This window comes from Epinephelus moara, chromosome 21 (assembly GCF_006386435.1).
Source record: "Epinephelus moara isolate mb chromosome 21, YSFRI_EMoa_1.0, whole genome shotgun sequence".
NCBI lineage: Eukaryota > Metazoa > Chordata > Actinopteri > Perciformes > Serranidae > Epinephelus > Epinephelus moara.
This window is the reverse complement of record NC_065526.1, coordinates 18,057,891-18,085,275: the sequence shown is the minus strand read 5'-3', so window position 1 is coordinate 18,085,275 and position 27,385 is coordinate 18,057,891. Positions and strand designations below refer to the sequence as shown.

At 42.6% G+C, this 27,385-nt stretch overlaps 1 protein-coding gene across 3 annotated transcripts in view; it reads right to left on the bottom strand.

Moving 5' to 3' along the window:
* Positions 1-1,596: 1,596 nt before the first annotated feature.
* LOC126383007 (low-density lipoprotein receptor-related protein 8-like) overlaps positions 1,597-27,385 on the bottom strand; it is a 161,213-nt gene continuing 135,424 nt past the window's right edge. For 2 of the 3 annotated variants that reach the window (XM_050033352.1, XM_050033354.1), the window contains exons 12-18: positions 23,314-23,432; positions 20,989-21,128; positions 14,746-14,887; positions 13,815-13,967; positions 9,710-10,000; positions 7,232-7,300; positions 1,597-4,224 (exon numbers count right to left, since the gene is read on the bottom strand). In XM_050033352.1, the coding sequence (XP_049889309.1) occupies positions 3,884-4,224; positions 7,232-7,300; positions 9,710-10,000; positions 13,815-13,967; positions 14,746-14,887; positions 20,989-21,128; positions 23,314-23,432 (1,255 nt within the window). In that variant the 3' untranslated portion in view covers positions 1,597-3,883. The remainder of the gene's footprint in view (positions 4,225-7,231; positions 7,301-9,709; positions 10,001-13,814; positions 13,968-14,745; positions 14,888-20,988; positions 21,129-23,313; positions 23,433-27,385) is intronic. The other variant, XM_050033353.1, reaches the window with a different exon arrangement.

Sequence of the window (27,385 nt, the reverse complement as noted above, 5' to 3'; positions counted from 1 at the left end):
AATTTTACCTCGCTGAACACAGGATTTGTGTTTTTACCATTGCCTCAATAATTAGTTTGTTTGTGTTACTGTGTGTGTAGCGACTCCTATCAATGACAAAAGCTGCTAAGAGGCTGAGTAGGCTCGTAACTAAATACCAGAGCCAAAAACTCATCATCTTTACCTAAAAAGCCGCCACTCCAGTGAATGAACAGGTAAAATAATGTGAAACCAATTGCACAATTATTTGTTTAAAACGTGCGCAGCCTAAACAAATACTAAACAACAGAGGCTGCATACATATTCTGGCTCCTACAGTGTGACTTAAGTAAATCTCAAGTGACCCTTTAAAACACCCAACAAACCAAACTGGTAGAGCAGAAGCTTCTGTCTTATTACTTTTATGACTTTTTACATTTGAAGGGAACACAACTAACTTTCACTTATGTTTCCCATCGGAAAGGGCTGTCTGATTGGCAATATAAAGAAGCAGAGAATATTCTAAATATAGTGTACACTTAAACAGGTTTTCTACAGCCTCACGCACAGATGGGTAGCGTGCCTGCACAGTTTATGCGTAGGTGCTTCAAGAACTAAGGCTTTAGCAAAAATGTATATGTTCAGAAGTACTGAGCACACGACTGCATAAATGTGACCTGGATTACACTGTAAGAGTTGTATAAGAGTTTGTAAACAGATGTTTTGATACAGTTTTACAGTTGTTAAACACAGCCCTCTGTGACTTTTGGACTTTTTTACATTTTTGGATTCTTCGTTCAACGTGGACACATACCAGAATATAAGGTTTTCTTCACAAATTCAACATAACACAGGGTGAGTAATTGACATACAAATTGTCATTAAGGAGCTGAGGTTTTCTTTCAAGGTGATCTTGTCTTCAACGCTGCATTCATGAGGCTTTTTTCACCATTTGGGGACAGAGTTCCACAACAAGCTGAAAATCAATCATTATTTGACATTTAAAAACAATGGCTGGTAAAGCTTAAGTGTTGGCAAACAAGTGCCTATTTACGAATCCAGTAGACACGTAGAAATATGAACATTAACATTCAACTGGGGTGACAGACTGTATGTAAGTCCAGTATTCTCGAAAGCTTTTTTTTTTTGGTCTTGACCAAATCCTGGGGGATATATCCTTTTCTTTAGCTCCTAAATACTCATCTATGTGCACTAGCTCGTTGCTAATGTTGTCTGTCTGCCCTTTGGTTCGGGGCAGGGTGCTTACATTTGGTTCACATCGAGCTTCTTCACAAATGGAGTTTTGGTGAGAGCCAAACAGTAAATTTGTGGGCCAAAACAAACAAAAACAATGAGCTAAAACAGGCTTAAAGCTGTGTAGCATTGAGTGAGTTTGTCACTATGAACAAAACTATTCACATTTAACACAGTCATTGATTCATTGTTAACATAAAAAGACAAGTGCTGCTTTAATTAAAACAACTGTTTGAAAAGCACTGAAAAATGAAATGTGCTAATTTGCAGATCTTCAATGACACAGCAGTATTGTCTCTGAGCCGTAGGACTGTGATATGAGTGATATTTGATATTTTGTAGAAGAAAATGAAACAGCACACATGAGGGAAATTTTCAGTCAGATTTTATATATCAATATATAGAGATATTCAAAAGTAATCCATTACAGAAAATCAAAAAGTGGAACCAGTTTGGTCTTCATACAGTTTATCTTTGCATGTACAGTAAGTTGGCTGATCCCTGTCCGCTTCATGAAAAATACTACAGGAAAATGAAAAAGTAACCAAAAAGGCACAAATAAACAAAAAATCAATCATCTCATTAACACCAAGGTTTGGGAAGCCTTGCAAAGATGTGGGAGTATTTCCGCAGGGGACACCATGTTTTACGTGGGCTAACAAAGAAAAAAAAGGGGTTGCACACAAAAAGGATGCTAAATGGTGCACAGCAAGAAACAACACAAACCACTTTGGTGGATAATTCGGATTTCTTACAATCAGGGAATGCAGTGCTCTCCTTTTATACAAATAAATTAATATACCTGTCGACACTTTATCTAAAATCTTATGTACATCTTTTCTTTTACATAATTGTATAATACATTATCAAAAACCTTATGAAAACAATATTTACAAATCAATGAATCAAAAAGCACCCTCAAAGCTTCTCCAGTGTCTCACACACACATACAACACACACACTCTCACACACACCTGTGTATCCACACACCTTCGTACATGATTCTCTTCCATGCAATTCACAATACAGAAGGCATTCTAAGAGGGTTGTGCAACAAAGAGCATACAAAACAGTTCAAATATGGCTGTGGGATGAACGTTAGCACTCACATGCATAATAATGAACACGCACGCACGCAAACACACACACACACACACACACACACACACAGACTTTTAAGGTTCATGAATGAAGTAACAGTGTTAATGACGGGGCTAAACCGGCATGAAACATGTTCACTGATGGGACAACCTCATTACATCAGAGTTGGATTTTTGCTTTCTGTGGTTACATCAGATGACAGGTCTTTTTTCACCACGCAGCCACCAGCTGGGCCCTCCCACATGGCACTATCCAAAACTGTCTGCTCAGATATCAGCCATCTCGAAAAGGAGGAGGGGAGCGGGCTGTGGCATCCAGCTTGCTTCTGTGAATGTGTGCGTGCCTACATGTATGCCTGCAACAATGAATGGCTGCATTGTCAGCTGGTGAGCAATTATGCATGCTGTTTGTGTTTTCGGAGGGCAAGTGCACATTGTCTCCGTCCTCTGGAGAGCAGCGTGAATTCGCTATCACTGCAGCCTGTGTGTGTTCGTGTGCGCATCTGTCACAGTCAAATAGTGGGTGATCAAATAAAATTCTTAACACTCAAGGATTTTTGTCAACCACGAAACACTGCAGCCTGACTAAACGCTGGCGTCTATTGCTTTTCTCAAACCATTTAACATCTACACAAGTCACAATAAGACACAACTCCTGCGTAAAAATCCACTTCCCTCTAACCTCACATCCTCTCCGCTCATCGCTCTAAATATTGCATGTCTCCATTTTCTTCCTTCCAGTCTGCAAACCTGCTGCACTCTCACAAAACTCTGGGGTGATGGAGGTCAAATAAAAACATTTCCCCTCAAATCGACTGTGTTCAACTGCACTGACTGTGTTAGACAACTCGCCCTTAAAGGCTCGCCTCTGAACCATAGAGAGAGCAGGTAACGTGGCAGGTAACCTTTCTCTGAAATCAATCAGAATGGAAACATTTTGAAGAAAAAAACATACAGGAAAACTACAACAGAAAGCTCCAGTGATTACATACATGACATTTGTGATTCTAACATGAGTCTGTACAGATTGTCCCATCAACGCAGTTGCTGTCCCAGTTTCAGAGCTCCTCCTCCCTAAACAGCGTTCCCAGAGCTCCATGGTCCACCAGGAATAACACAAAACCCAAATTAATACATCAAGGACAAAACAGAACCTCTAACTAGCCCCGTCATGAAATATAAGACACACAGCACACACCACACTCAGTTATCAATGCAAAAGACTCAATAACAGGTTCCAGTCTGACTCCATATTCCAGGTTAGGTCAATGTTGGGAACACATTACAACACATTAATAATAATTCTGTAATTCATTCTCAGCATCTACTGGAGAAAGAGTGGATCCAGCTCCAGCACAGGAAAGGTATGAAACTATTGTGTAAGAATGCTGTTATTAAATCTGCTGTTTTTCAAATGGACATTGGCATAGGACATGGCTGTGGATGGCTGCATGTAACACTTGATGATATGTTGTTCGTACCTTCTGCAAACTCAGTCCAAGTCACCCCTGACCTCACTGTGTGTGCGTCTGCCTGAGCGGCCATCTTCCCCCTGAATCCGCTCTGGTGGGTCACTTCGCGGTGGAGAGCATTGGCTGCTCTGTGTACCAGTGAGTCCCCGGATCGGGCATGCTGCCCCCGAGTGGCAAGGCGATGAACTGCGGGCAGGTGCCACCTCCTGCACCTACAACTCCCATGTTGACGCCCTGCGGGTACGGGTGGTGGTGCGCATGGTGTCCCATGGGGTCAGTCCGCCCGATGTGGATCTCGTCCTCCTCGCCCTCGCCGGTGGTCTTGCGGTAAACGGGGTTGTCGAAGTTCATGCTCTTGGTGGAGTTGCGCCGCCAGTTGCGCCACACCAGGTAGACTCCGGCGCACACCAGGCCGAACACCACTGTGGCAATGATAGGAACTGCATGCGTTTAACACACAGCGGCAGGGACACGGGAAGGGGGGAGCGTTAACGAGGCATAACGAGTCCATGGCATGAAATGAGAGGCACGGAGAGGAGCACAACAGGCATGCGGGGGACAGAGAGGGTGGGGGGCAGCGACAGAGAGGTTGTGTGTGTGGGTGGCTCGGCTAAACATTGGGTCACAGTCGGGTCAAACACCAACCAACGGACTTTGAACACAGACTCTAAATCAGCGGTGTGAAGCGCCATTAGTGGCCAGCCTTTGGAGTAAATTAGTTTTAAACTGTCCTCAGGGAGTAAAAATTTAACTATCACATTACATCACAATCTCCTGGCAACTCATCCCCTGCAAATGTGTCCTTGAATAAGCAATGTAATCTAATAATGCTTTATTAAATTATGCCAATAAAGCACCAATAAAGCTTTCATGGCGTCTTCTCTCTGCTGTCTGTTCACCTTATGTAGTTCATAATGAGAACAGTCCATCTGAACTAATTGACTGACTCATTTTGTTTCACTGGTGTTGCATTGGTTTTACTAGTTCATACCTCGAAGATGCACCAAAGAGTCTATGGTAATATTTTCCACATATAAATATGTAAAAACAAGATGGCAGCCATCTCTGCCAATCAGTCTGTAGCCGATCCCGACACAAACGTGGACAAGGTACAAAACCCAATCTGTATGGTTGAAACTTGTTTGACGATATTGGGACTTAATTATTGTTTCATTTGAGGACACTGAGACTTAATTATCGTTTACAATGTTTAGTTTTTTATCTGGCCCATACTATGCATACCAAACAAAATTTCGGGTCTCAGCAGGAAGTATTTTTTGGGATAAGAAATGTCAAAGAAGGACCAGCTCTACTCAAGAGAATATAATCCCTTGGAAAAGTATTATTTTAATCAAATATTCCTCTTAAAAAGGGCAGTTCCATGATTGCTGTTGAATTTTTTAAATTTAATTTTTAGGTGCTCTGAGCACCACAAACAAAATTAACGGTGATTGTCCAATTATCGTCATTCCTATCAGACTTCACACTCCAGTAACCCCAGCCAGTGTTAGCTGAGATATCATTACAATTGCCAAACACATTAGTGAGTCCTGATCCTACAAACATAGGCTTCTATTTGAGAATACAAGCAATATGCAAGCTATGAGGCCAGACAGTCGTTAGAACAAATAACGTTTTTCCTTAAAATACCTGGACTAACCAGCTCTTCACGGCAATAAATGAACAGCGCTCTTACTACATGTCTTCTAGATGCATCATCAACTGGAGTCTGGAAAGGATGTTGACCTTTCTGCCGAGACGTGAACTTTTGGCCATCTTCTTTTAGCATGATATCATGTAGCCATCAAGTATTATTTTTTTAAAGCTTCATATGGTAACTTTAATAAAAATATATTTTTATTTCTGTTCATCAGCAGTGATTGAAGCTTTGTTAGGGACTTCTTGCAAATGCCATCTGAAGCACTACGAGGAGGCAGAGGAACCTGATTTTTTTTCACAGACTGAACAGACTCTGTCGTATGTACTACTATCAGAATTAGGATTGTCAGTTTTGGATAATTTTGATACCCATCAACCAGTGGCTAATCAGTTCATTTTTAAGAAAAAAAAAAAAGCAAAAGGACGTGAAATACAAGAGGCCTTTCCTTTTGGTCTGGCACTCCACTGACTCAGTTAGCTTTAGCGCTGCATTTCAAAGCGCTCTCCATTAAGAGGTGTTGAAACTTTAAAGTTTTGTTGTGTAAACATCTTGCCTTTTATTTCATTTTCTGTTGGCTTTGCTGACAGACAGCCAACTAGCCATTTTAACAGGTGGAAACACAGTGCCCACTGCCCATCCTCTGGATTCCACTGGCTAGCTAACCTTAGCATTGGCTTTCTATCTAGGGGGGAGCTAGCTAGCAGTGCAGCTCATTCAGGGATTACCACTGTTGTGGAAATATGGTAGCCATCCTCTGGTCTTCTCTCAGGTAGTCCCAGTGAATAAATGTCTAAATTCTGGGCTTAATCACCTCTTTAGCATGGTTAGCACCATTAGCCATACTGATGTTGCTAACAGAGATAACATCATCAACAATGCTGAAGTGAGTTTGTGACCTGGGCGATCTTGAGGGACACCTGAGGGTGGGCACAATGTTTCCAGGTCAGGACGGTGTTACGGTGGTAATAACTAAATGAGCGGCACCACTAGCTAGCTCCCGCTATAACTAGATGGTGCACACTGCTGTGGCTGGTGATTTTTAATATCTCTTAATGGCTGGTAGGTGCATTTTAAAAAGTTTATTTCCCACTCTGGCTACAGCTGATCAAATCTGTTAGCTACAGCTGTCATATCAGCTGCCAAAATCAACAGTTAACTGGAAATAAAATTAAAATGAAACCCTTCTTTATGTCTGCCTCCATCTAAAAATCAAGGACCCATTGTTTCAAAAATTACCAAAAATTTTGCGGGATAAATCTGCAACTGTTATCACTTTAAACTGCATAGTGCCATGTGAGAACAGACAACTTGACAGTTGATCATGCACTTAAATTGCATGCCCAAAACATGGGCAAATAAAACCCACAAATTATATGGATGGCTTAATACCACAGAGGGTAAGTGAGAAAATATTTCAAAATTCAAAATTCAAATTTAGGTGCACCAGCCCTTTATGTGCTTTCTTGCTGCACTATTAGTATGCTAACCACATAGAGACAAAAGGCCTACTGACAAGACTGGCTGAGGCAGAACCCAACACAACAACACAGTGTGAAGTGAATAATGCAGTGTGGCAGCAATGTCAGACGCACAGAAAATGACTCCTGAGAAGGCTCAGCGAGGAAGACCTGTGGGCCAGGCTTCTCATCCTGCCACAGCAGGGTCAGTGTGAATGGACTACAAACAGAGTGGCCATAGGCAGCAGGTAGACAGCAGCTTTTACGCAGCCCTGCAGGCCTTTAATGTGGACAGACGCACAGAGACAAGGAAGGCTTCCGGTGACTTACCGATGGGGATGACCACTCCCAAAACAGCCACTGTCAGGTTCTCGCCCAGGAGGAAATGCTCGCTTCCAGCTGAAGAGAGAGATGGAACGAGAAAGCGGAGTTAGAGCGGGAGTCAGAGAAGACAGCCGAGCAAAAGAGAGGACAAGAGTGAGAAGGCGTACAGGACTTTAAAAAAAATGTGTGAGAAATAGAGTGAGAGATAAGCAGAGGAGGCAGGACGGGAGAGCTGGTGGAAGAGAAAGGAGATAAAACAGAGAGGTGGGGAGCGGCTGATCATGCGTGCATGGCGGTGAGTGTTTTACAAAGAGAGACAGATAGTGAGAAAGAGGCTGGAATAAAAATGAAAGAAGGAGAGGAAAATAATGAGCTGCTTGGCATTTGCTGGAGTGTGACCTTGACATTACCCCTGACCTTCTACTCCACACCTCATCCATCCAGGCTTCATCAGGCTCCAATGTCACCTCACACTCATTTACATATCCCATACTTACTAACATATTTATGTGCAGGTACACAAATGCATGCATGCGGTTGCAAACAATCTGCGTCCCACATACAGCACAATTTATGGAGGGAAAGGCGACATTTTCAAGGTGACGAGGCGCCATCCATCAGTCCTATTAAAGTCAGTCGAGCCTGGTTGTTGGGGTTAGTGGATACCTCACTTTAATGTCATCATTACGTTGAGGGTGAGGTTGTTAGCTACATTATGAGTGTGAATAAGATAAAAATAAGGATGTGGTGCTTGGCAGGAGATGAGGACGCTCAGGTGAAAGAGCTCCTTTATCAGAGAAAAGGCCCCATTTCTTGTTAACTCCTGAATGTGCCACTCTACCCTTTAAAACTCAAGAGGACACCTCCTGCTGGAGGTCACGTGAAAAGTGTTAATCACACGGGGCTGGAATTCTTGAAGTGAATGTAAGAATGTGACTGTGATGGCCACAGCCACACATGGTAATGTTTTCCCAGTTCACACTCTTTAAAGTCATTAGTTTGTTACCTATACAGGTTAATTTAATTTAAAGTCAACAATACCTAAACCATTAACATCACACTGTTAGTTTGATTTAGAATCTGTTTATTTGCTTTTGACCTGACATTGTTCAATTTATGTGTACATATTCTATTCTAGTTTCCGTAGTTGTTTGGGGAGGTCCCTTCCTGGTGGAGCAAAAGGTGTGGCTCAGGGCGGAGGATTCTTAAATCATGATGCTGACTCATTGGACCAAATCATATGCTGCCATTTCAAGGGGGGGGGGACTTAGGTTTAGTTAGTCTTGCTTTGTATTTAGTTGTAGTTGCTGTCCATTTTGGTCACCCCTTGTGTATTATTTGGTTTGGCCAAGCCACTATATGCTGCCTCTTGTGTCATTTTGACAGGTCAGTTTGTTCACTTAACACCTTGTTTGGTTATTATATTGAGAATAGTTATGTTATGTTCTCTTGTTGGTTTGTAATTTTTCATGCATTTTTTGGATGCTTTCAACGACTCCTGCATCCTTGATGCCTTCTTGCATGGTAAACAGACATCAAGGAATCTGTGATTACTAGTGATGCAGGGATCAGGATTTTTTTTTAAACCTGCACCAACCCAACCCATTATAAGAGCCAATATGCCCCACCCAACCTGTAAACATTTGCGCTAACTGGTGACCCGAATTTGACCTGCAAACTGGAGCTGAACGTTCACTAATATCTACCTGCTGTTGGCTACTTGTGTGTCATTTCAAGTAAATATCAAAATGTAAAACAAGTGTTTTCTGTTTTAAAAAGTACAAACGTTGGGAGACAGCAAGTAGGCTACTCACCTATCTTTTAAGTGGTTATGTCTTAAGTAAAATCTCAAGTGCACAGCTGATATCCTACATAGTTTGTTTACATAAGTGCACATCTGATTAGTACAGTGTTTTGTTTACATGATGTTACAGAAGTGGATATTTCATAGATTCATTGTCAAGGTTTTCTTGAGATATCCCATTCACAAGAATGAGACAGACAATGTCACAGTAACCTTGACCTTTGACCATCAAAATCTAATCAGTTTATGGTGAGTCCAAGGGGACGTTTGTGCCAAAGAAAACAAAGAAATTCTCTCAAGGCTTTCTTTTCTTGCTTTCACAAGAATGGGACAGACGATCAACTCGAAAACATGATGCCTTCGGCCATGGCTAGCGCCAATGCGGAGACATAAAAAACATGTTATTTGTTGTTGGTTTTCAAAAGAATTGTTTTACAAAGCTATTTTTGAGGGTTTTCCGTGTGAACGATTTTTTTAAGAAGGTAGCTTAAATTACAAAGAATGTAAGATAGACATAGAGAATAAGCTTTTTGCTTCCGCCTGAGCCTTTTCAGTCACTCCTTAATACATAGATTGTTGATTTTTTCAATATTGTTTATACTTGTATTATGTGTGATGACTGAATAAAAATAAAATGACTCAAACAAAAGGTGATTATTTTGAATTCACAGCCCACTTACAGTGCTGAGAGACGCTGCTGTCCCCTGCAGGTGTGGTGGACATGACCATAGCGGTGGCGGTGGAGTGCGATCCCAGTGCCTTTGACTCTTGTGACGACAAAGGCTTAAGAGTGGAGAGGGGTGTGAGAGGCTCAGGGGCACCAAAGGGAGCTGTGGTCAAGTGGGGGGTGGCGTCCGCCTGTGATACTCCCCCTGAGGGTGGTGGGAAGTCTTCCGCAACAGTCACTCTGGTGCCAGGTGTAAATCCAGTAGGAGGTGAGGATGTCGGGGTCATGTCGTTTCTTGGTGCTGCTGCAAAGAAAGGAAGAGCATCACAGAAACCTTTAGCATGAAAAAATGAATTATTGTTGTAAGATCCATAAAAAAACAACTGGAAACATAAATGAGCTGACTAGAAATCACCATTCACTTGTCAGACATAAGACCTTGTACATCCTACTCTCTGCCCCCCCACACAATACCACTGTTATTGCCCAGAACCTCAATAACCTTTGAGCCTGCATTAGACCACATGCTAAGAACCTGAGTGTTATATTTGATTGCAATCTGAGTTTAAACAGGCAGGTAAATTCTGCTGTCAGGTCCACCTTCTTCCAAGCATTTCCTATCTCCCACTGATCTAGAAAGACTCATACATGCACTAATATCATCCAGGCTGGACTACTTTAACTCACTCTATCTGGGCATTTTTTCAGACTGCAATCTCCCATTTACAACTAATTTAAAACGCTGCTGCCTGCGTGTTAAGATCTAACAAATGAGACCGCGACACCCCTATCCTTGCATCCTAACACTCACTCCCTGTTCATTTCAGGATGCACTTCAAAATCCTTCTGATTGTCTATAAATCTCTCCATGGTTTCGCCCCTACATATATCTCTGAGCTCCTCACCCCTTACAGCACCACCAGACCACTCAGATACACACACCGTGGCATGTTGGCTAGGGACAGAGCCTTTTCCATAGCGGCTCCTCAGTTCTGAAGTAGCCTGCCAGAGGCTGTTAGACAAGCTGAGTGTGTTGATGCTTTTAAGACGCACCTTAAGATCCATTTTTATGTGCTTTTATGTGTGACAAAAAGCTCAAGATGTCGACCTGGCTTCTAAATTTCCCAGGTCCCAATCTGCTCAAGGATTCTTGTGATGTGCCGGTACCCCAGATGTACTCCTAATCCAAGGTGGGGCCTCCTTGGATCACGCTTGGTGTACTCCTAATCCAAGGTGGGGCCTCCTTGGATCACGCTTGGCTCTGGCCTTTCAAGACATGGGCGCAGGATCTCTGGGAGTGTCCTGCAGTGTCTGGCACCAGTGCATTGGCGGCAGATCCATTTAGTCCAGTGGGTTGTGAGATGGGTTAATGGCACGTGCCACAGATGCTCATTCAGAGTGGGATCTGGGGAATTTGGAGGCCAGGTTGACACTTTGAGGTCTTTGTCACGTTCCTTGGGCCATTCCTGAGAGATGTTTGCAGTGTGGCATGGTGCATTATCCTGCTGGGGGGGCCACTGCCGTTGGGGAGTACTGTTGCCATGAGGGGGGGTACTTGGTCTGCAATGGTGTTTGAGTGGGTGGAACATGTCAGGTGGTATCCGCATGAATGCCAGAACCAAAGTTTTCCCAGAAGAACAATGCATTGGAACAAAATAATCAAAGTTATTCACTTCACCTTTCAGGGGTTTTAATGTTTTGGCTGATCGGTGTATCTGTATTTGTTGAGCACTTTGGTGCAAAACCTGTTTTGCTTTTAAAGTGCTACATAAATGAAATAATCTTGAAACTTTTCTTATCCACTTATCCGGGGCTTCCTGGGGGATCCTGAGGTGCTCCCAGGCCAGATCCCTCCAGCGTTTTCTGGGCCTACCAGTTGGACGTGCCTGGAACACCTCTAACAAGAGACTTCCATGTCCAAACCACCTCAACTGACCCCTTTGGATGTGAAGGAGCAGCGGTTCTACTCTGAGCTGCCTCCTAATGTCTAATCTCCTTACCCTATCTCTAAGGCTGAGTCTAGCCACCGTACGGAGGAAACTCCTTTTGGCTGCTTGTATCTGCGATCATATTCTTTCAGTCACTACCAAAAGCTCGGGACCAAAGGTGAGGGTTGGGATGTAGATGGACTGGTAAATTGAAAGCTTTGCCTTCTGGCTCAGCTCTTTCTTCACCAGAACGGACTGGAGCAGGATCAGTCGATACTCCTTCCTGTTTCTCAAAAGTAGCGGTGATCCAACCTCAATCTATTGTATGTAGTCCGCTGACTACAGATAAGTTCCCCATATAACCCAGTGTATAACCCAAAATCCAAACTATTCATTTGAAGAAGGTGGACACAATAACATGAACTCCTTACACAGCAGTGCACTTGAGGTCTAATGAAGTCCATGAAGCTCCTTTCAGTCAGAAACATTTTTGTTTGCAATTATGAGAAGTAAAACTGATCTTGAGTCTGTTAAAGCATCTGTAACTCTGTGGCACGAGAGGATAATGCTGTAATACAACAACTGTAGTATCTGTTCCAGAGATGTGGTGTTAGATTGCATTTCATTGCATAGTGCTCCATGTTATTGTATCCTCCGCCCTATGTGTTGCTTAGCAACCATCTTTTTTACTCACAGGTTAATAATTATGTTGCTTGAAGCGAGCATATTTAATTATTTATCATCAATTATTACCTACCACAAATAAAACATGACCTGATCTACTACATCCCATTGTTCTCTTGTGTTAGCTCTGTGATAAGACACATTACACCAGTTATGAACAATCAATTCCAAACAGCACCGAGTGTCAGGCAGCACAGTGCTTACTTGAATACAATGTGAAACAGCAGGTAAAATAATTTTGAAAAAGATTATTAGGTATTCATACTGAGCTGGTGGCAATACAATATAGAATTGTAATATAAATCACATTTTATTATTTAAAGCTAGGGAGCAGATTCATTTGTGCTTCACTGAGCAAAAATCAGTAAACTTTGAGGGTATTGTAATTAATGTGAACTGAGAGAACACAAGACTTCTGCACCTCCTCTTGACTCTGTTTTCAGGTTTTAGAAAATCTAGCCAGTGATGGGAGACTTTGGCCAATCACAGGTCATTTCAGAAAGTTGCTCTTCCAGCATGGTGCTAACAATGCTAAACTCACGTTAACATCGGCGAAGCATTTCAGAGATGGAAAGAAGATGTTGCTAATAGTTTAGCCTACTGCTAACTGAAGCTAACTGGTGGCTTCAAGTTCACATTTATGTAGCTAATGTTAGCTACTTAGCTCCTCTAATCCCAGTGTGTCCTCCGCCTCATTCCCTGCAGCCACAGACCTCCTTGCTGGATGCAAAGCAGGTCCAGAGACCCCCTGTCAGTTACTGCAGCATTGGAGGAGCTGCAGGATGAGGGTGTATTTTTGCCTTTTACGAATTTCTTTCAACACCAACTTTATATATGGACATTTTAAAGCATTTTGTAAGGTGAATATCCCTTTTCAAGGGCTTTTCTAAATGCCATATGGCTTTTATGGCAGGAAAGGGCTTACATGGAGCGCACACTCTACCGGGTGAGCTAGAGGTCAGCCCAAGGTAGCTGCACAGTCGATACATTTTCATCTGCTTATCCTGGGCCGGGTCGCGGGGGCAGCATGTTGTCCCTCTCCCCAGCAATGCTTTCCAGCTCCCCCTTGGGGATCCCAGGGTGTATCCAGGCCAGATAAGACATATAATATCTCCAGTGTGTTTTGGGTCTGCCCCAGGGCCTCCTACCAGTTTGACGTGCCCATATGTTGTCAAATCACGTTTGTCGTGTGTCCGGTTATGTGTCACGAATGCACTGATCTTTTTAAGCAAATGTAGTTCCTCATGGATGAATAAAGTTATTTTGATTTGATTGATGGTTAAAAACATGCAAGATAACATGATGTACATCGGGTACATTTGTCAGCAGGTAACTGCCCCAAATCCCCTCTGATGACACTCAACACACAATAAATAAGAGCTTCCTTTAAGCGAAGGAGAATCTGATTATCCACACAGTAAGCACTGTGTGTGCTCTGCCCAACAAATCCCTTTAGGTGCTATTGATTACTTAATACTCTCAATTAACGCTCGTAAACATGCTCACCTGGCACGCAGCCTCTCATATCAGGCCCCAGGTCCTGGCCGTCGGGGCAGGCGCAGGTGTATTTGGGTGAGTGCTCGGTAATCTGTGGAGCCTTAAGACACAAGTACTCACAGCCTCCATTGGCCACACTGCCCAGATTACAGCTGTCTGGGCCTGGAGACAGTGACAGAGAGAAAGAGAGAGACATGGAGAATTACACAGTTATGGTTATATAAATAAGATTATCACTTATTCAACACGGGGAGATAGCAGAGAGTCAGAGAGAGACAGAAGAAGTTGCTGCACTTTATTGTTCCCCGCTGTGAACACTGTTGAATTCCCTTTGAACAAAGCCCATTACAGTGCGTAAACAAAATCTAAAAGAATACAAAGAATAAAATCTGGCATCATACAGAAACTTCCTGTGCTGCTGTGCCAGGTGCAGCCCCACTGTGTTCATCATAGAGTCTTGTTTGGCCACAAACTAGAAAAGACAGGTATGTATGAGGATCAAATTGGATGCACGGTGATGAAACACAGTGAAAGATTAAAATAAAAATGGGCACAGACTGTGCAGTGGATGGAAAGAATAAAATGCGACAGACAGGCAGAGATAGATATGGAAACTGACACACAAGAAAGGAAATACACAGCCATCGCATTCATGATTAAAAGCTCTGTTCAGTTCAGCTCAAATCTGGATTGTCCTGTTAGAGAAAACCGGGCTGGAGGCAGGGTTTTGACAGATGTGTGAATGTACTCCTGCTCCCAATGCTTTGATCACTCCACCACAGTCACAAGCTTCACCATCATTTATTCATGTGCCTGGGATGACATGGATCCACTGAGGAAACTTGGTCACAGAGATGCGACTCGGCTCACACGATCACAGTGAGGGGAGGAGAGTGAACACAGATGAGCATGCAAAGACCCATACTGCACACACACACACCTTGTGGCTGGCGGAGCTGGTGGAAGACCACAATGTCATGAGGGTCGTTGAGGTTTTCAGCCAGCGTGTGGATGTCTTGACCAGTCAGCCTGTTGGCCATGAAGACCGCGGCCCTGTCTCTGTCTGTCCAGTAGATTCGATCCTGAAACACAGAGAGTCACTGCCTTAATATAAGAAGAAGTTAGTCAGGGTTGGGTTGGGTTTAAAACGGAGAGTACATATTGGAAAACAACAATTCCAACAGCGTGGGTGGTAACCTGTGAAGGACACAGCCTTAAAACAACATCTTTTGTTAAAGATGTCGGTGAAGATTCTCAGTCATCCAGGTCATGGTAATCTTAAGTGCTATATCGTAGGCAACTGGACTTGCTTGAGTTTCTTGAAGACGTTTCCCCTCTCATTCAAGAGGCTTCTTCAGTTCTCAAGGACTGGTGCTGAGTCACAGGATTTAAACCAGGAATTTTGTTCATTGGTGAAACCAACCAACTATTCCACAAGCGCACGGCACAGCACAGGAGAGCCAGCTCCTCAGGTCAAGACTCGGCTATCCACTTACATCTAAAGGAAAAGGGACATTCTTTTGAGGACAGCGATATTCACATCTTGGCCTGAGATGACAGATGGTTTGAAAGAGGCATGAAAGAAGTGGCCCAGGACACCACTTATCACCCACCCACAATGCAGTCTTGGGATCCCTCCCCAGACGACTTCACACCCATTCACACCTGGTCCCATCTGACCCTAACAACACGCATGATGGCCGAGTGGGTCAACGACTCACATGTGACCTCAACGACTCTGTAAGGGTTTGCACCCACACAGAGTTTAAAGCCTGTGACTCTGCACCAGCCTGTTTAGATCCACCAAGTAATCAACCCTTCCCCGTATAGAACACTATTCCACCACTGCTGCCTAACATCAACTACATGCATACATATACATCAACATAAATAACACACACAAGTCTTCTCTCTCTCTGTATTTCACTCCCTTTTCTTCTGTCCTGCTCGTGTTTTGTGCCTTGGTCCACACGTGTCCTCTAACCCCTAAGGTCCTTTTGCTCCTTCCACCTCTGCCATCAACCGAGACACCAATGATGGATAGAAAAGGGCAGAAGCCCTGAGCTATCCCACCAGGCTCATGACCCTCTTGGTGCTATTCGCAGTCTGTTTATAGCTGAAGAAGTCTCTTGGATGAGAGGCGAAACGTCTTCAAGAAACCGTAAGTGCTAATATCGTAGGCAACTGGACTTGCTTGAGTTTCTTGAAGACGTTTTGCCTCTCATCCAAGAAGCTTCTTCAGTTCTAAATGACTGGTACGAAGTTGCAGGCTATAAACCCTGTGTGGGTGGGAACCCTTGCAGAGTCGTAGGGGTCACGTGAGCTCTATGACTCTGCAAGGGTTCCCACCCACACAGGGTTTATAGCCTGCAACTTCGTACCAGTCATTTAGAACTGAAGAAGCTTCTTGGATGAGAGGTGAAACGTCTTCAAGAAACTCAAGCAAGTCCAGTTGCCTATGATATTAGCACTTAGGAGAACTTAAAAAAACTTAAATTCTTTTATTTCATTTTATTTTTTATGTATCTTATGTACGTATCTATCCATTTATTTATTGTTCTGTCTTTCTTTTCCTTGCTTAACCTATTTATACCTTTGACTTTTCCCCTTTTGCCTGTTCCTCTTGTTTCGACTCATCCCGCCTTTTTACTGCTTCATCAACTTCATCAACACACACATACTCACAACACACACATACTCACAAACACACACACAAAAATGTCATTCATCGCCCTCAACACACATTGTACTAGTATGCAAATATACCTGTGTTTGTCTTTTGTGTCACTTGTTTTTTTCACCTTTCATGTCTCCCACATAGTGTTGTCCCTGTCATGTCTTTCACCTGTTTGGTGCCTGCATCACCTTGATCATTTATTTTGCTTGATGTGAATTGTTCTGATGATGATGTGAGTATTAATTCGGTTGGGTTTATTGGTAGTATGACAATGTCTGTCAGTCGCATCATTCCAAAAATACTAGGGTGATCTATTGCATCTTGTCGCATTTTGCAGTTTGCAAGCCAGTGTGCTTTTCTGGCTATTCTGACCCACAATCCCCTGTGCATTGGAAGATATGGGCAATTGTCTGAGCTGCAGATGGATGGCTCATTGACAGCTGACAAAAGCCGCAATATCTATACTCAATCAATCGCAAACAATAAACGATGTATTCTATTATGACTTAAAGGTTAAGACGGCATGGTAGTGCAGTGGTTAGCATTGTTGCCTTACAGCAAGAGAGGTGCTGGGGTTCGAAACCCAGGGTGGGGGAGCCCTTCTATGCAGAGTCTGCATGTTCTCCCCATGTAAGCATGGGTTTTCTCCAGGTACTCCTGCTTCCTCCCACAGTCCAAAGACATGCAGGTTACTTGGTGACTCTAAATTGTCCGTAGGTGTGAATGTGAGTGTGAATGGTTGTCTGTCTCTATGTGTCAGCCCTGTGATAGTCTGGTGACCTGTGCAGGGTGTACCCTGCCTCTCACCCAATGTCAGCTGGGATAGGCTCCAGCCCCCCTGCGACCCCTAACAGGACAAGCAATTGCGGAAAATGAATGAAGTAAACACTACATTCATTGCAAAGTAACAACAGCAGAGCTCTCCAGGGTGACTTCATTCTCTCATGAGTTTGGCGAATGGCATTTTAATTTATTTCCAACGTAATGTTAAGTGATAAAGGCTGCATTCCACATCGCATACTTTTTCTTTTTACACATTGTGACAGATACATGAACAAGAGAGTCAAAATTCAAGGCACAATGTTACGAATAAGTAATGTATCCTGATTGTATGAATACTCCATTCAGCAATACACACTTTGTTTGGGCAGCTGCGGCACATACTGGGAAAAAAACTCAGAAGTATGTGATTCATAATGCAGCGTTAGCCTTGTTACACTCATGGAGCACAAACTGGACCTTTTCATTTTAACGTCAACATCTTTGTGGAGGTGATTTTGCTATGTCAAGTTAACTAAACGTAAGGAGAAATAATTGTATGTGTTTTATAGCATTTTACAGCATTTCACAGCACACAGTAAAAAGCAAAATGTGTTGCTGATAAAGAATTAGAGTTTCTGAAAGGCATGCATGTAAGGAATCTTTGAAAATTTGAAAGACACTGTACTAAAAATGTATTTATGTTCAGGTGAAAGAATATGGGTGAATGAAACACAGGGACAAAGGCATAAAACATGAGCACATATTACCAAAAAGAAACAAAATGACCAAAAACAGAGAGAAGCAGAGACATAAGATGCATGCTCAGGAGAACACACAGTGCTTACAGCTATAAAGGCTTGGCTCAGAGTACTCACAAGTCTAATTTATTTGAGGAAAAATAATAGAGAGAAAATTAGGGCAAGTGAAACATGCACTGATAAATATTTGTTGCCACACAGAGTGAAATTCATTATCTCCTGCAGAAGAGAGAGTGCGTTAATTTGCCTATTGTTGCAAATAATATGAGGCGATGAATCCATCAAGGAAATGCAAATGCAGCGGTTTAATGGTAACTAAGACTTGTTTTAATTCAACTGGGGCATCAGTGCAACATTAAGCAGCAGGCATGCAATAAATAGGCCCATGACACTTTGTTGTAGAAGAACATTCAGTCTATCAGTTAGTTTTATTTTCATAGGTTTCAAGTGCCTTTCTGGTTTGTTACAATGTCAGGTCTTAAATGATTTACACACATCCTATTTAGATCAGAGTATAGCAGCTCAACGGTAAATTTCAACCACGCTCATTGTTTATTAATTGATTTGTTTGCTTTGTTTCCCCAGCTCACTTTCGACAGTTTAAAAAGACATTTTGACTTTTTTTTTCAGTTGCCTTAGAAACTACAGGCTATTCTCCAGGAGACAATAGGCCCCGTCACACCACACCACTGTGCGCTGTATGTGTGTGCGTTTGAGATGAGTCAGTCATTGAGTCAGAAAGAGATGGTAATGTGATGTATACTACAACAGGCTCCACTCGATAACACGGGGCTGGTGAACATCCTGAACAAGAAGGTCACCTTGTTGTCACAACAGGGCAGAGAGCAGAGGAGCCCCGGATCGATTAGGTATTACACCAGAGGGAATTTATCATCATTTCTGTGAGCTGAACTACAGTTCTGCCTGCAGGGTGAACTAACAGCAAAGTACAGTAAGAAAAATCCTCAAGGTTATGCTTTGGACAGCTTACCTCTGTTGGTATTTTCTAAAGGTTAAAACTGTGAGAGAAACAACAGATTGGTGGTATGTACTCATAATCCATTTTACTCACTGTACTGAAGTCAAACATTCTAGGGACTTGTACTTTCTGCGAGTAGTACCATATCATGCTACTTTATAATGCTACTCCACCACATGTCAGGGGCAAATATTGTATTTTTTATTCCACTACATTGACTAGGGCTGCCCCCTAATAGTCGACCAAATGTTAGTCGACCAGAAAGGTCATTAGTCGGCGAGATTTCATTTGTCGCTTACTCGCAGAAAAAAATAAAAAAGTGAAACTCTATTAGGAGCTGCACCTTGTCAAAATAAATCAAAATCTACATGACTGGACCATGTGGTAATTTAATTTGAAAGGACAGACACAGGAAGTGGCCACACTCAGCAGTCAGACAGGAGTCACGTTACAAATCAATCATAGCCGACAGATATCTTTTCCTTCTTCTGTAAATATTCAGTCTGATAAATAGGGAAAAGTTGATCATGTTAGTGCAGGGCTACCCAGAGCTTTACATCTGTCCCACAGGCCTACACACTTATAAACAGCTCCTGTGGGTGTACGGCCTCTAATTTCCAGGGCTGGTACCTGTGGTTATTCCACAGGCTAGTTAATAACATGTCGGGCAGGAAATCCAAAGTGTGGGATCATTTTGAGAAGGTGAAGGACGAACCCAAGGTGATATGTAAACTCATCTTCATTGGTCGACTACAAACATGACGTATCATCTGAAACATGGAAGTAGCTACATGCCCATTAGCCACTTAGCACAATCATTACTGCTTTGCCGACAGCGTCATTAACAGGCGGCTCGCTCAGTGTGTGACGTGCACTTGTAGATAAAATATAGGCCTATATTAATGAAGGTTCATTAGTACGGTTTTGTATTTCTTCTCAAACCATTGTGTTGCCCTGCGCAAAATATATTATTTAAAAATTAAATCAATATCGGAAACATGCGGGCGACTAGTCGACTAATGGCCCTAAATGCTGACTATTGTTTGTCTAGGAAAATTCTTAGTCGGGGGCAGTCCTAACATTGACTATGCTTACATGCACAGAATTTTCCAGTTTTTGCCCTTATTCCAAATAAAACAATATCCCTACTATGCTGTTGACATGGCTAACAAAAACAAAAATTCCACTATCCCTGTTCACATGCAGTCATGCAGATTAATGTGCCCTAACATGTCATTTATCATGTCAAAATATGGAAAACTTGCTGCAAAATAAGATTTTGCAAGAATTCCCACCAGTGCATCTGAATCCAGTGTTTGTGCTCTGACTTTAAAAAAGTCACCTTCATGACCCCTTGGCTCATAAATGTAAACCGAAGTGGATATTTAAAAATAATCCATGCTTGTAAGCCTGGTCTGCTACTGCATGACATCAGCATCTCTGTTTCCACTGAAATCAGTTCCCCTTGAGTCCCACAGGGGAATAGGCCACTTGGGTGATGTCATTAGCGCCCATCTGAAACAGGCTGGGACTCTGCTGCACTGGCAACATCAGGGACAAGCCAGACTAGTGTTAGTAATCAAAAACATGCACACAGGCACAGACACACACACAGTCCAGAAACCACAAGGCAGCAGATCTGATTTAAGTTTCTTTGTGGTGGTCATGACATATGACTCACACACACAGGGAAGCTGACTGATGACCAAAAGCATGAATGTGTGTGTTGCTTTAGGCGGCTTTCTACGCCCTTTAGCCATCTGCTGTTTAGTATGCTCAGCCAGTCAGTTCCACGAGGGAAAACACAAGGACACACACACACACAGACACAAAAACTGAGCATACAGTAAATTGAATTTAACAGTCATTACATTCAGACTCCCAGTCACACTGCAGGCCCCTGTGAGGCTAATGAGAGAGATGTAGATATGATGAGATGTGGGAGGCTGGATGGATGATACCGTGGACAACGGCCAGAAAATCATTAAATATCTGTTGCACACAAACCTCAAACACAGCCAGAGCGTAGGGGTGTCCCAGTCTCTCTGCGGACGAGATGTGTGTTCTGCGGTGAGCGCCGTTCAGGTCCACGCTGGATATGAGGTGCAGCTTCGAATCCACCCAGTACAGACGCCTGTTGGCTACGTCTGAGAAACACACACATACACACAGGTGGATAGGACTTTCCCAGGCTGAGTAGAAATTGATTGTCTTCACGGTAAGCACTCCTGCACTCTGACCAACAAATCCCTTTAGGTGATATTGATTACGTTTTAAAATGTCAGTTTCTCACGATTACACCACTGCAAGTTTTACTGTGTCGATCTAAAACTTCTCAAACACTTCAAATGTCACTCAAAAGCACCTGTGATGACTTTATAAATCTACTTCTTGCCACTGTCATTTAACCTTTACCCTAATCATTTCAATTACTTTTGACCTTTACCTACAATCAGCACATTTGCTCAGCATTCGCGTCTTTTCAGCACTGTACTTCAGGCACATTTAGCAAAGCACAACAGTTGCCAAAAAACATAAAATATAGCACTATAAAACTAATTAGGGCTGGACAATACATTGATATTATATTGATATCATGATATGAGATATCGAAATATCCTAAGTGTTGTCTTTTCCTGGTTTTAAAGGTTAACTTATGTATTTTTAAACCTGGGCCCCATTTTTCCATGTTTTTGTGTCTAAGTGACTAATTTACACAAAAAGTTTTGAAACTGGTCCAGCACTGAGTGAGAGGGCTGCAGTCTATGGCTGCAAACCAGCCTGCGATTGATTATGCGCCGTCAATTTACGTTCGCTAAAAGTGCTTGTCTTTGCCACTGACAGGCTGAAGTTATTACTGTAAGTGTCTGACAAATGAAGCTCAGAGTAAGTTCAATCAGGAAGACTTTCTTTATGCTATATCCTTTCACAATTCTCTCTCTATCCCCGCTTCCTCCAATTAGCTGACTTTGAGTGTTCCCTCTCCAAGTTAGCCAATCAAACTTTGCCATGATCTCCTCCAGCCATTCATGTGGCTGCATCCAAATGTCCAGACTTCTCTGCACTTGCAGACTGTTTTATAGAGATGCATTAATACATTTTTGTTCAGTCACAAAAAAGGCTACACATGGGATTTATATCTTGTTATCTGCAGGGACAGATGAGAAGGCAAAATTCATCAAATTATATGACATGAATATGACAGCAGCTATAGTTGAACGTTTCCATAGCAATGGGTAAAACATTGCGAGGGCTGTCTATCAGCTGCTTGCAGTCTCTGCCCTCGCAGAGGCCTCAGTCTGCAAGTCCAGAGGGTGGACATTTGGATTCAATCTGTTCTCCTCTCTGCTCCTATCAATTGTCATTTTAAGTGGCATTGTTGTGCCCTCCTCTACCCCATTCACCTCCAGTCACCTTATCCAGAGCCCAGGATGAGCTCCTCAGCTCTCTCTTCATCTCATCACCACTACCAGCATCTAGACTCCAAAGGGGGGGTTCCCTAATTTACTACATCTCTACCACCCTCCTGGAATAGATGACATCACGATTGGATCTAATCACCAAGGACTTTTCACATTTCTCATACCTATGAGCTCATGTAAATAAATATTCTTTCCTCTCAGAGCGAGTCTCTCCCAGTTGAATTATGGACAGGATCCCTACAGAGACAGACCTTTTTGTTAAAGAGTAAGAACCTTTCTGTTTAACCAGAAAAGCCCCAAAATCACTACTGCCAAAGCCACCAGTTTATTTGAATAAACAGTAATTTTATCATCATAAAACACACTTCATTCAAAGCTGACAGACACAAAATAAAATTCACAAAAAGGTCTATCTCTGTAGGGATCCTTTTCATTAGCCTCCAGACACTTATAAGTACAATCTGAGCCTGTCAGTGGCAAAAACAAACACTTATTGGATGTAAATGGCCGGTGCTCAATTATCCACAGGGATTGTGCTGTAGCCGGTTTCGCCGCTGCATTGTTTCTTCTCAAATTTGAAAAGTAGTCATAGAGAGAAAAAATTATGGGAAAACAGGGTCCAGGTTGGAAAATACCGAAGTTCCCTTTAAAGGCTGCATTACAGTAGAATTACCAGACTGTTCCAGCTGTTCTATTATTTGTCTTTACCCACTTACTGATGATTATTCATCCAAAATCACCGTGTAAATATTTTGTAAAAGCACCAACAGTCAGCTCTACATACTGTCGCAATACCTATATTGAGGCATTCGGTCAAAAACATTGTGCATTGATTTCTCCATATAGCCCGGCCCTAGGTGTAATATATAATGTGAGGGCAAGAAATGAAAGGCAGCTTATCTCCACTCACCTAGAGTGATGCCATTGGGCCATTCAATGTTATCAGCCACCAGCACCTGTCGGTCCACTCCATTCATCCCGGCCTTCTCTATCTTGGCTCGCGTGCCCCAGTCTGACCAGTACATGAAGCTGGATGGAACAAAGGAAACACACTTATTGTGTTATTATGGGGTGTTTGTGTAGTGCTGCTGTTTGGCAAGACATGTGAAAGTAACAATCTCATACCCTGTTCATACTGTAAAAAGTCAGCTTCTCTTTTTCCCATCATTTATTTTGCAGTAATTAGTCTGGTAACGTTGTGCTAAGAGACCCAGTTGTGTTGTTTCGCACTGAGACAAGTTCCCATCAATTAGTTTGTCTGGAACAAGAACAAAGAAACTTCTTCCAGACAGCAGGGGGGCTGATTTACTAACTTCATGCCAGTTTTTTTAGGTACCAACAAGTCAGATAGCATTCTTCTGTATTTATTATGGAGGACTGCACTGACATTTTTTGCACTGGCAAGGTTACAGTGCTAAAAACTGCCTATGCAATACACATCCTGTTGTAGTACAATCCTATATATGACTGCAGAAAATAGGGGAATGTCAGCTTTTCCAGAGGCAGCTGAAAACATTATCTTTTGGTGCAGACTTAACAGCAGATGCAATACTGTCTCTGATTAGGTGTTTGGGAATAGCACCTTTGAAATGTATGGAACTGAGGTTTTGAAAGTGACACAGAAAGGGAGACATGTCCATTAATTAGGGCCGAACACGACTCAGAACTTTGTAGATTTTGCTGCTCAGTGCAAATATTTGACTATTTGTTCCCTTATTTGTCCATATAGACCATTAAGCAACGCTCTCTTGAGCTGCCAGATTTCTGAAAAGGGTTCAGTGGGATTTTCAGGGTGACAGCAATGTTCACATAATGGTAAACAAGCCAAGTTAGCCCTCTGAGCTAATGCACGCTAACTATGCTGACGACAGGTGGGAAATGTTCAACTTTTGCCGACACTAGATATCAAACAAAAAGCCAAAGACTGCTGCTGTGCGCTGTAAATTCATCACTTCTACGCAGAAGGCTGAGGATAATGTTATGAGCCTGACCCATGGACATATAAAGAGAACTGCATACAGAATTGGAGGCAGGCCCCTGGTCGTGCCTATGAAAGGTGCTCAGTAGCGCATGAAGACCTCTTTTTTCGCAGTATGAAAATTCCCAGATCTTCCATGTCATGGGGCCTGTAGAGCAAGCACGCTAGAGACTTTCGGCAGCCAAGTGGCTAACTTCCAGTATCATGCTCTGCTAACTTGAATGGGTATAAAACAATTAAATTGTGCAGCTTTTCTAGACTTTCTAAATGTTACCGAACTGAATGGATCAAATCCTGATAGTTAAATGAGTCATTTCGCGGGGGTTGTGATGCTATTGATTTACAGATGTCTCTTTCACAAAGTAAGTTTATGGGGAAAATGTTTTTTTGGGTCCCAAGGACATGATGAATCCACATTCCACATTTCCAACCGTGTAAAATTGGCTTTACAGCCCTGTGCTGTCATGATGCGTTCACATGGAATCAGGCAGACAGTAGACGGCAAACTCGACATCATTTCAGTGAACAAGAGCAGGACAGTAAAGTGAGGTGAGGGCGATGTGTCAAAATGTGTTCCCCTATTGATTAGGGTTTCCCTCCTGTTAAGGTGCAGTGCCCCCCCGTTGGTGGTCAGGGTTAGGGATAAGGTTCGGTTCAGGATTAGGTAGGGGAAACGCATATCAACGGGGAAACAGACTTTGATACAAAACAGAAACAGTCAATGTTCAAAGTTAAAATGTTATAACTTTTGCTGTCCGTTACAGAATGTAAACTGGATGTTATGCAGCTCCTTCACACAAGGCAAAAACCTCAGGCGATGTGGACAATTACTACAACAAATACATACAATTATAAACACAATAAGGCGGCACGGTGTTGCAGTGGTTAGCATTGTCACCTCATAGCAAGAGGGTTTCTGGTTCGAACCCCGGGGTGGGGAATCCCTTCTGTTTGGAGTTTGCATGTTCTCCCCGTGTCAGCGTGGGTTTTCTCTGGGTACTCCAGCTTCCTCCCACAGTCCAAAGACATGCAGGTTAATTGGTGACTCTAAATTGTCCGTAGGTGTGAATGTGAGTGTGAATGGTTGTCTGTCTCTATGTGTTAGCCCTGTGATAGTCTGGTGACCTGTCCAGGATGTACCCTGCCTCTCGCCCAATGTCAGCTGGGATAGGCCCCAGTCCCCCTGTGACCCCCAACAGGATAAGCAGCTATGGAAAAAGAACGAATGAATTAATATCTTATTCTATTGTTTGCAAACAATATGGCGTCACCGTCTCAACATATGGCCAAGCATGTTTTGTTTTACAATGCTGCCATTCTGTCGGACTGTTTGTTTTTCATATGCCCTCCAGAAGGAGGTCCATCTGGGGTCTACCATCTGACAGATTACATGTAAACGCAGCGTCACCTCACCCTGGGTCTGCAGCTGCCTGCACCCGTCGCAGACATCTTCACTGAGCAGACGGGACAACTTGACGTACTGTAATGATCTTACTCCTGAGGGCAAAGTGAAAGTGAAGAGCGCTGACTCCGTTGCTACTTCTGAGGACATTTCATTTTCAGTCCCCAGTAGTACTGCACAATGACTGACAAAAGAAAAAACAACTGTTTGACTTGAAAAGTCTCAGTAGACTAAGGGGCCTCCGACTGATGATTCGGATCTTTGACTTCCAGGGGGCAGCTCTCAGCTTTGTTGGTTACCGAAACAAAGATAACTCCGACAAATCAAAAGATCTGTGTGGAAGTTCGCTCTGTGGGAACTATCTGTTCAGCACCATGAAATCACAACACAAAGTCAAAAGACTCGCAATGCAGTAACAGTATCATATTTAATTTAAATGCTGTGTGTTGACTGATACTTTCACTTTCCAGATGTATTCAAGACAAATCTTTAACAGCTCATTAAATCATAATTAGAGACCTCATGTGTGTACATCATCAGTGGTACTAAAACTGTTGGCGGTGATTTGTCTTACACTTAAAAAGCTGTTGCTGCACAAGTTCTGTATAGTTTGAATGGTTATTGGGCAATATCAGTCAGCAATCATGGCAGCAAAAGACTCTATGATTTACGCCGTCATTTCTATGTAAATATTTATTACTGACATCAAGTGAATTTTCTTGCAAATACAAAACTGTCATTTGGAGTCAGAGCAAGAAATGTGTGTGTGCTGGATTCCTGTTGGGCCGCTATGATTGGATCTGTAATGTGCAGAAAACCTCGCTGTGTGATTGCTTCGGTTTGGGCCATGCGCCTGTTTGTTTTAGTTTATTTTTGTGTCTGTTTTCATCAGGGTTTGGATCGCCAGAACACAAAGGCTACAGAAGCACACGCTGGCACAGATTCATGGAGCTTCCCAGATTAGGAGCGATCATCTGGGACAGAATTTCTAAAAAACTATTGAGTCAGGATGCTAAATGGGTCACTGGCTTGTTCCTCTGGATTCACACATACAGCAACAAGAGTTCTCTTATGTTTCTCATTAGATGTGCTCCCAGAAGAGGATTATGTTTATTCATTTTCTGGGTCCCGCGCTGAAATCACTTAACAAATCTTTATCTGGGGTCACTGACCATCATCTTTAATATTTTAGAACAGTGGAAAAAAAGATCAGTATGTCTGCTAGCACATTCAAAGAGATGTAGAGGAGTATAAACTCAGTCTGACACTATTTTATGCTAACATACTGTAAATTATTATGTAAATTCATAGCATACAGTTTAGTGATTTGCATATATTAAACATTCTGTAGGTCAGTGGATGCTAGCATTATAATAACAATCAATAAAGACTGTTAAACAACCATAATTATTGATCATTTGTATCAATCTTACTATATAATGACAAAAACTCTGTCTGTGTGTCTGTTCCACGTTTTTCTCCTCACTGACTTGGTCAATCCATGTGAAATTTGGCACAGTGGTAGAGGGTCATGGGAGGATGCCAATGAAGCAATATTACATCAATTGGCCAAAGGGGGGCGCTATAGCAACCGATTGAAAT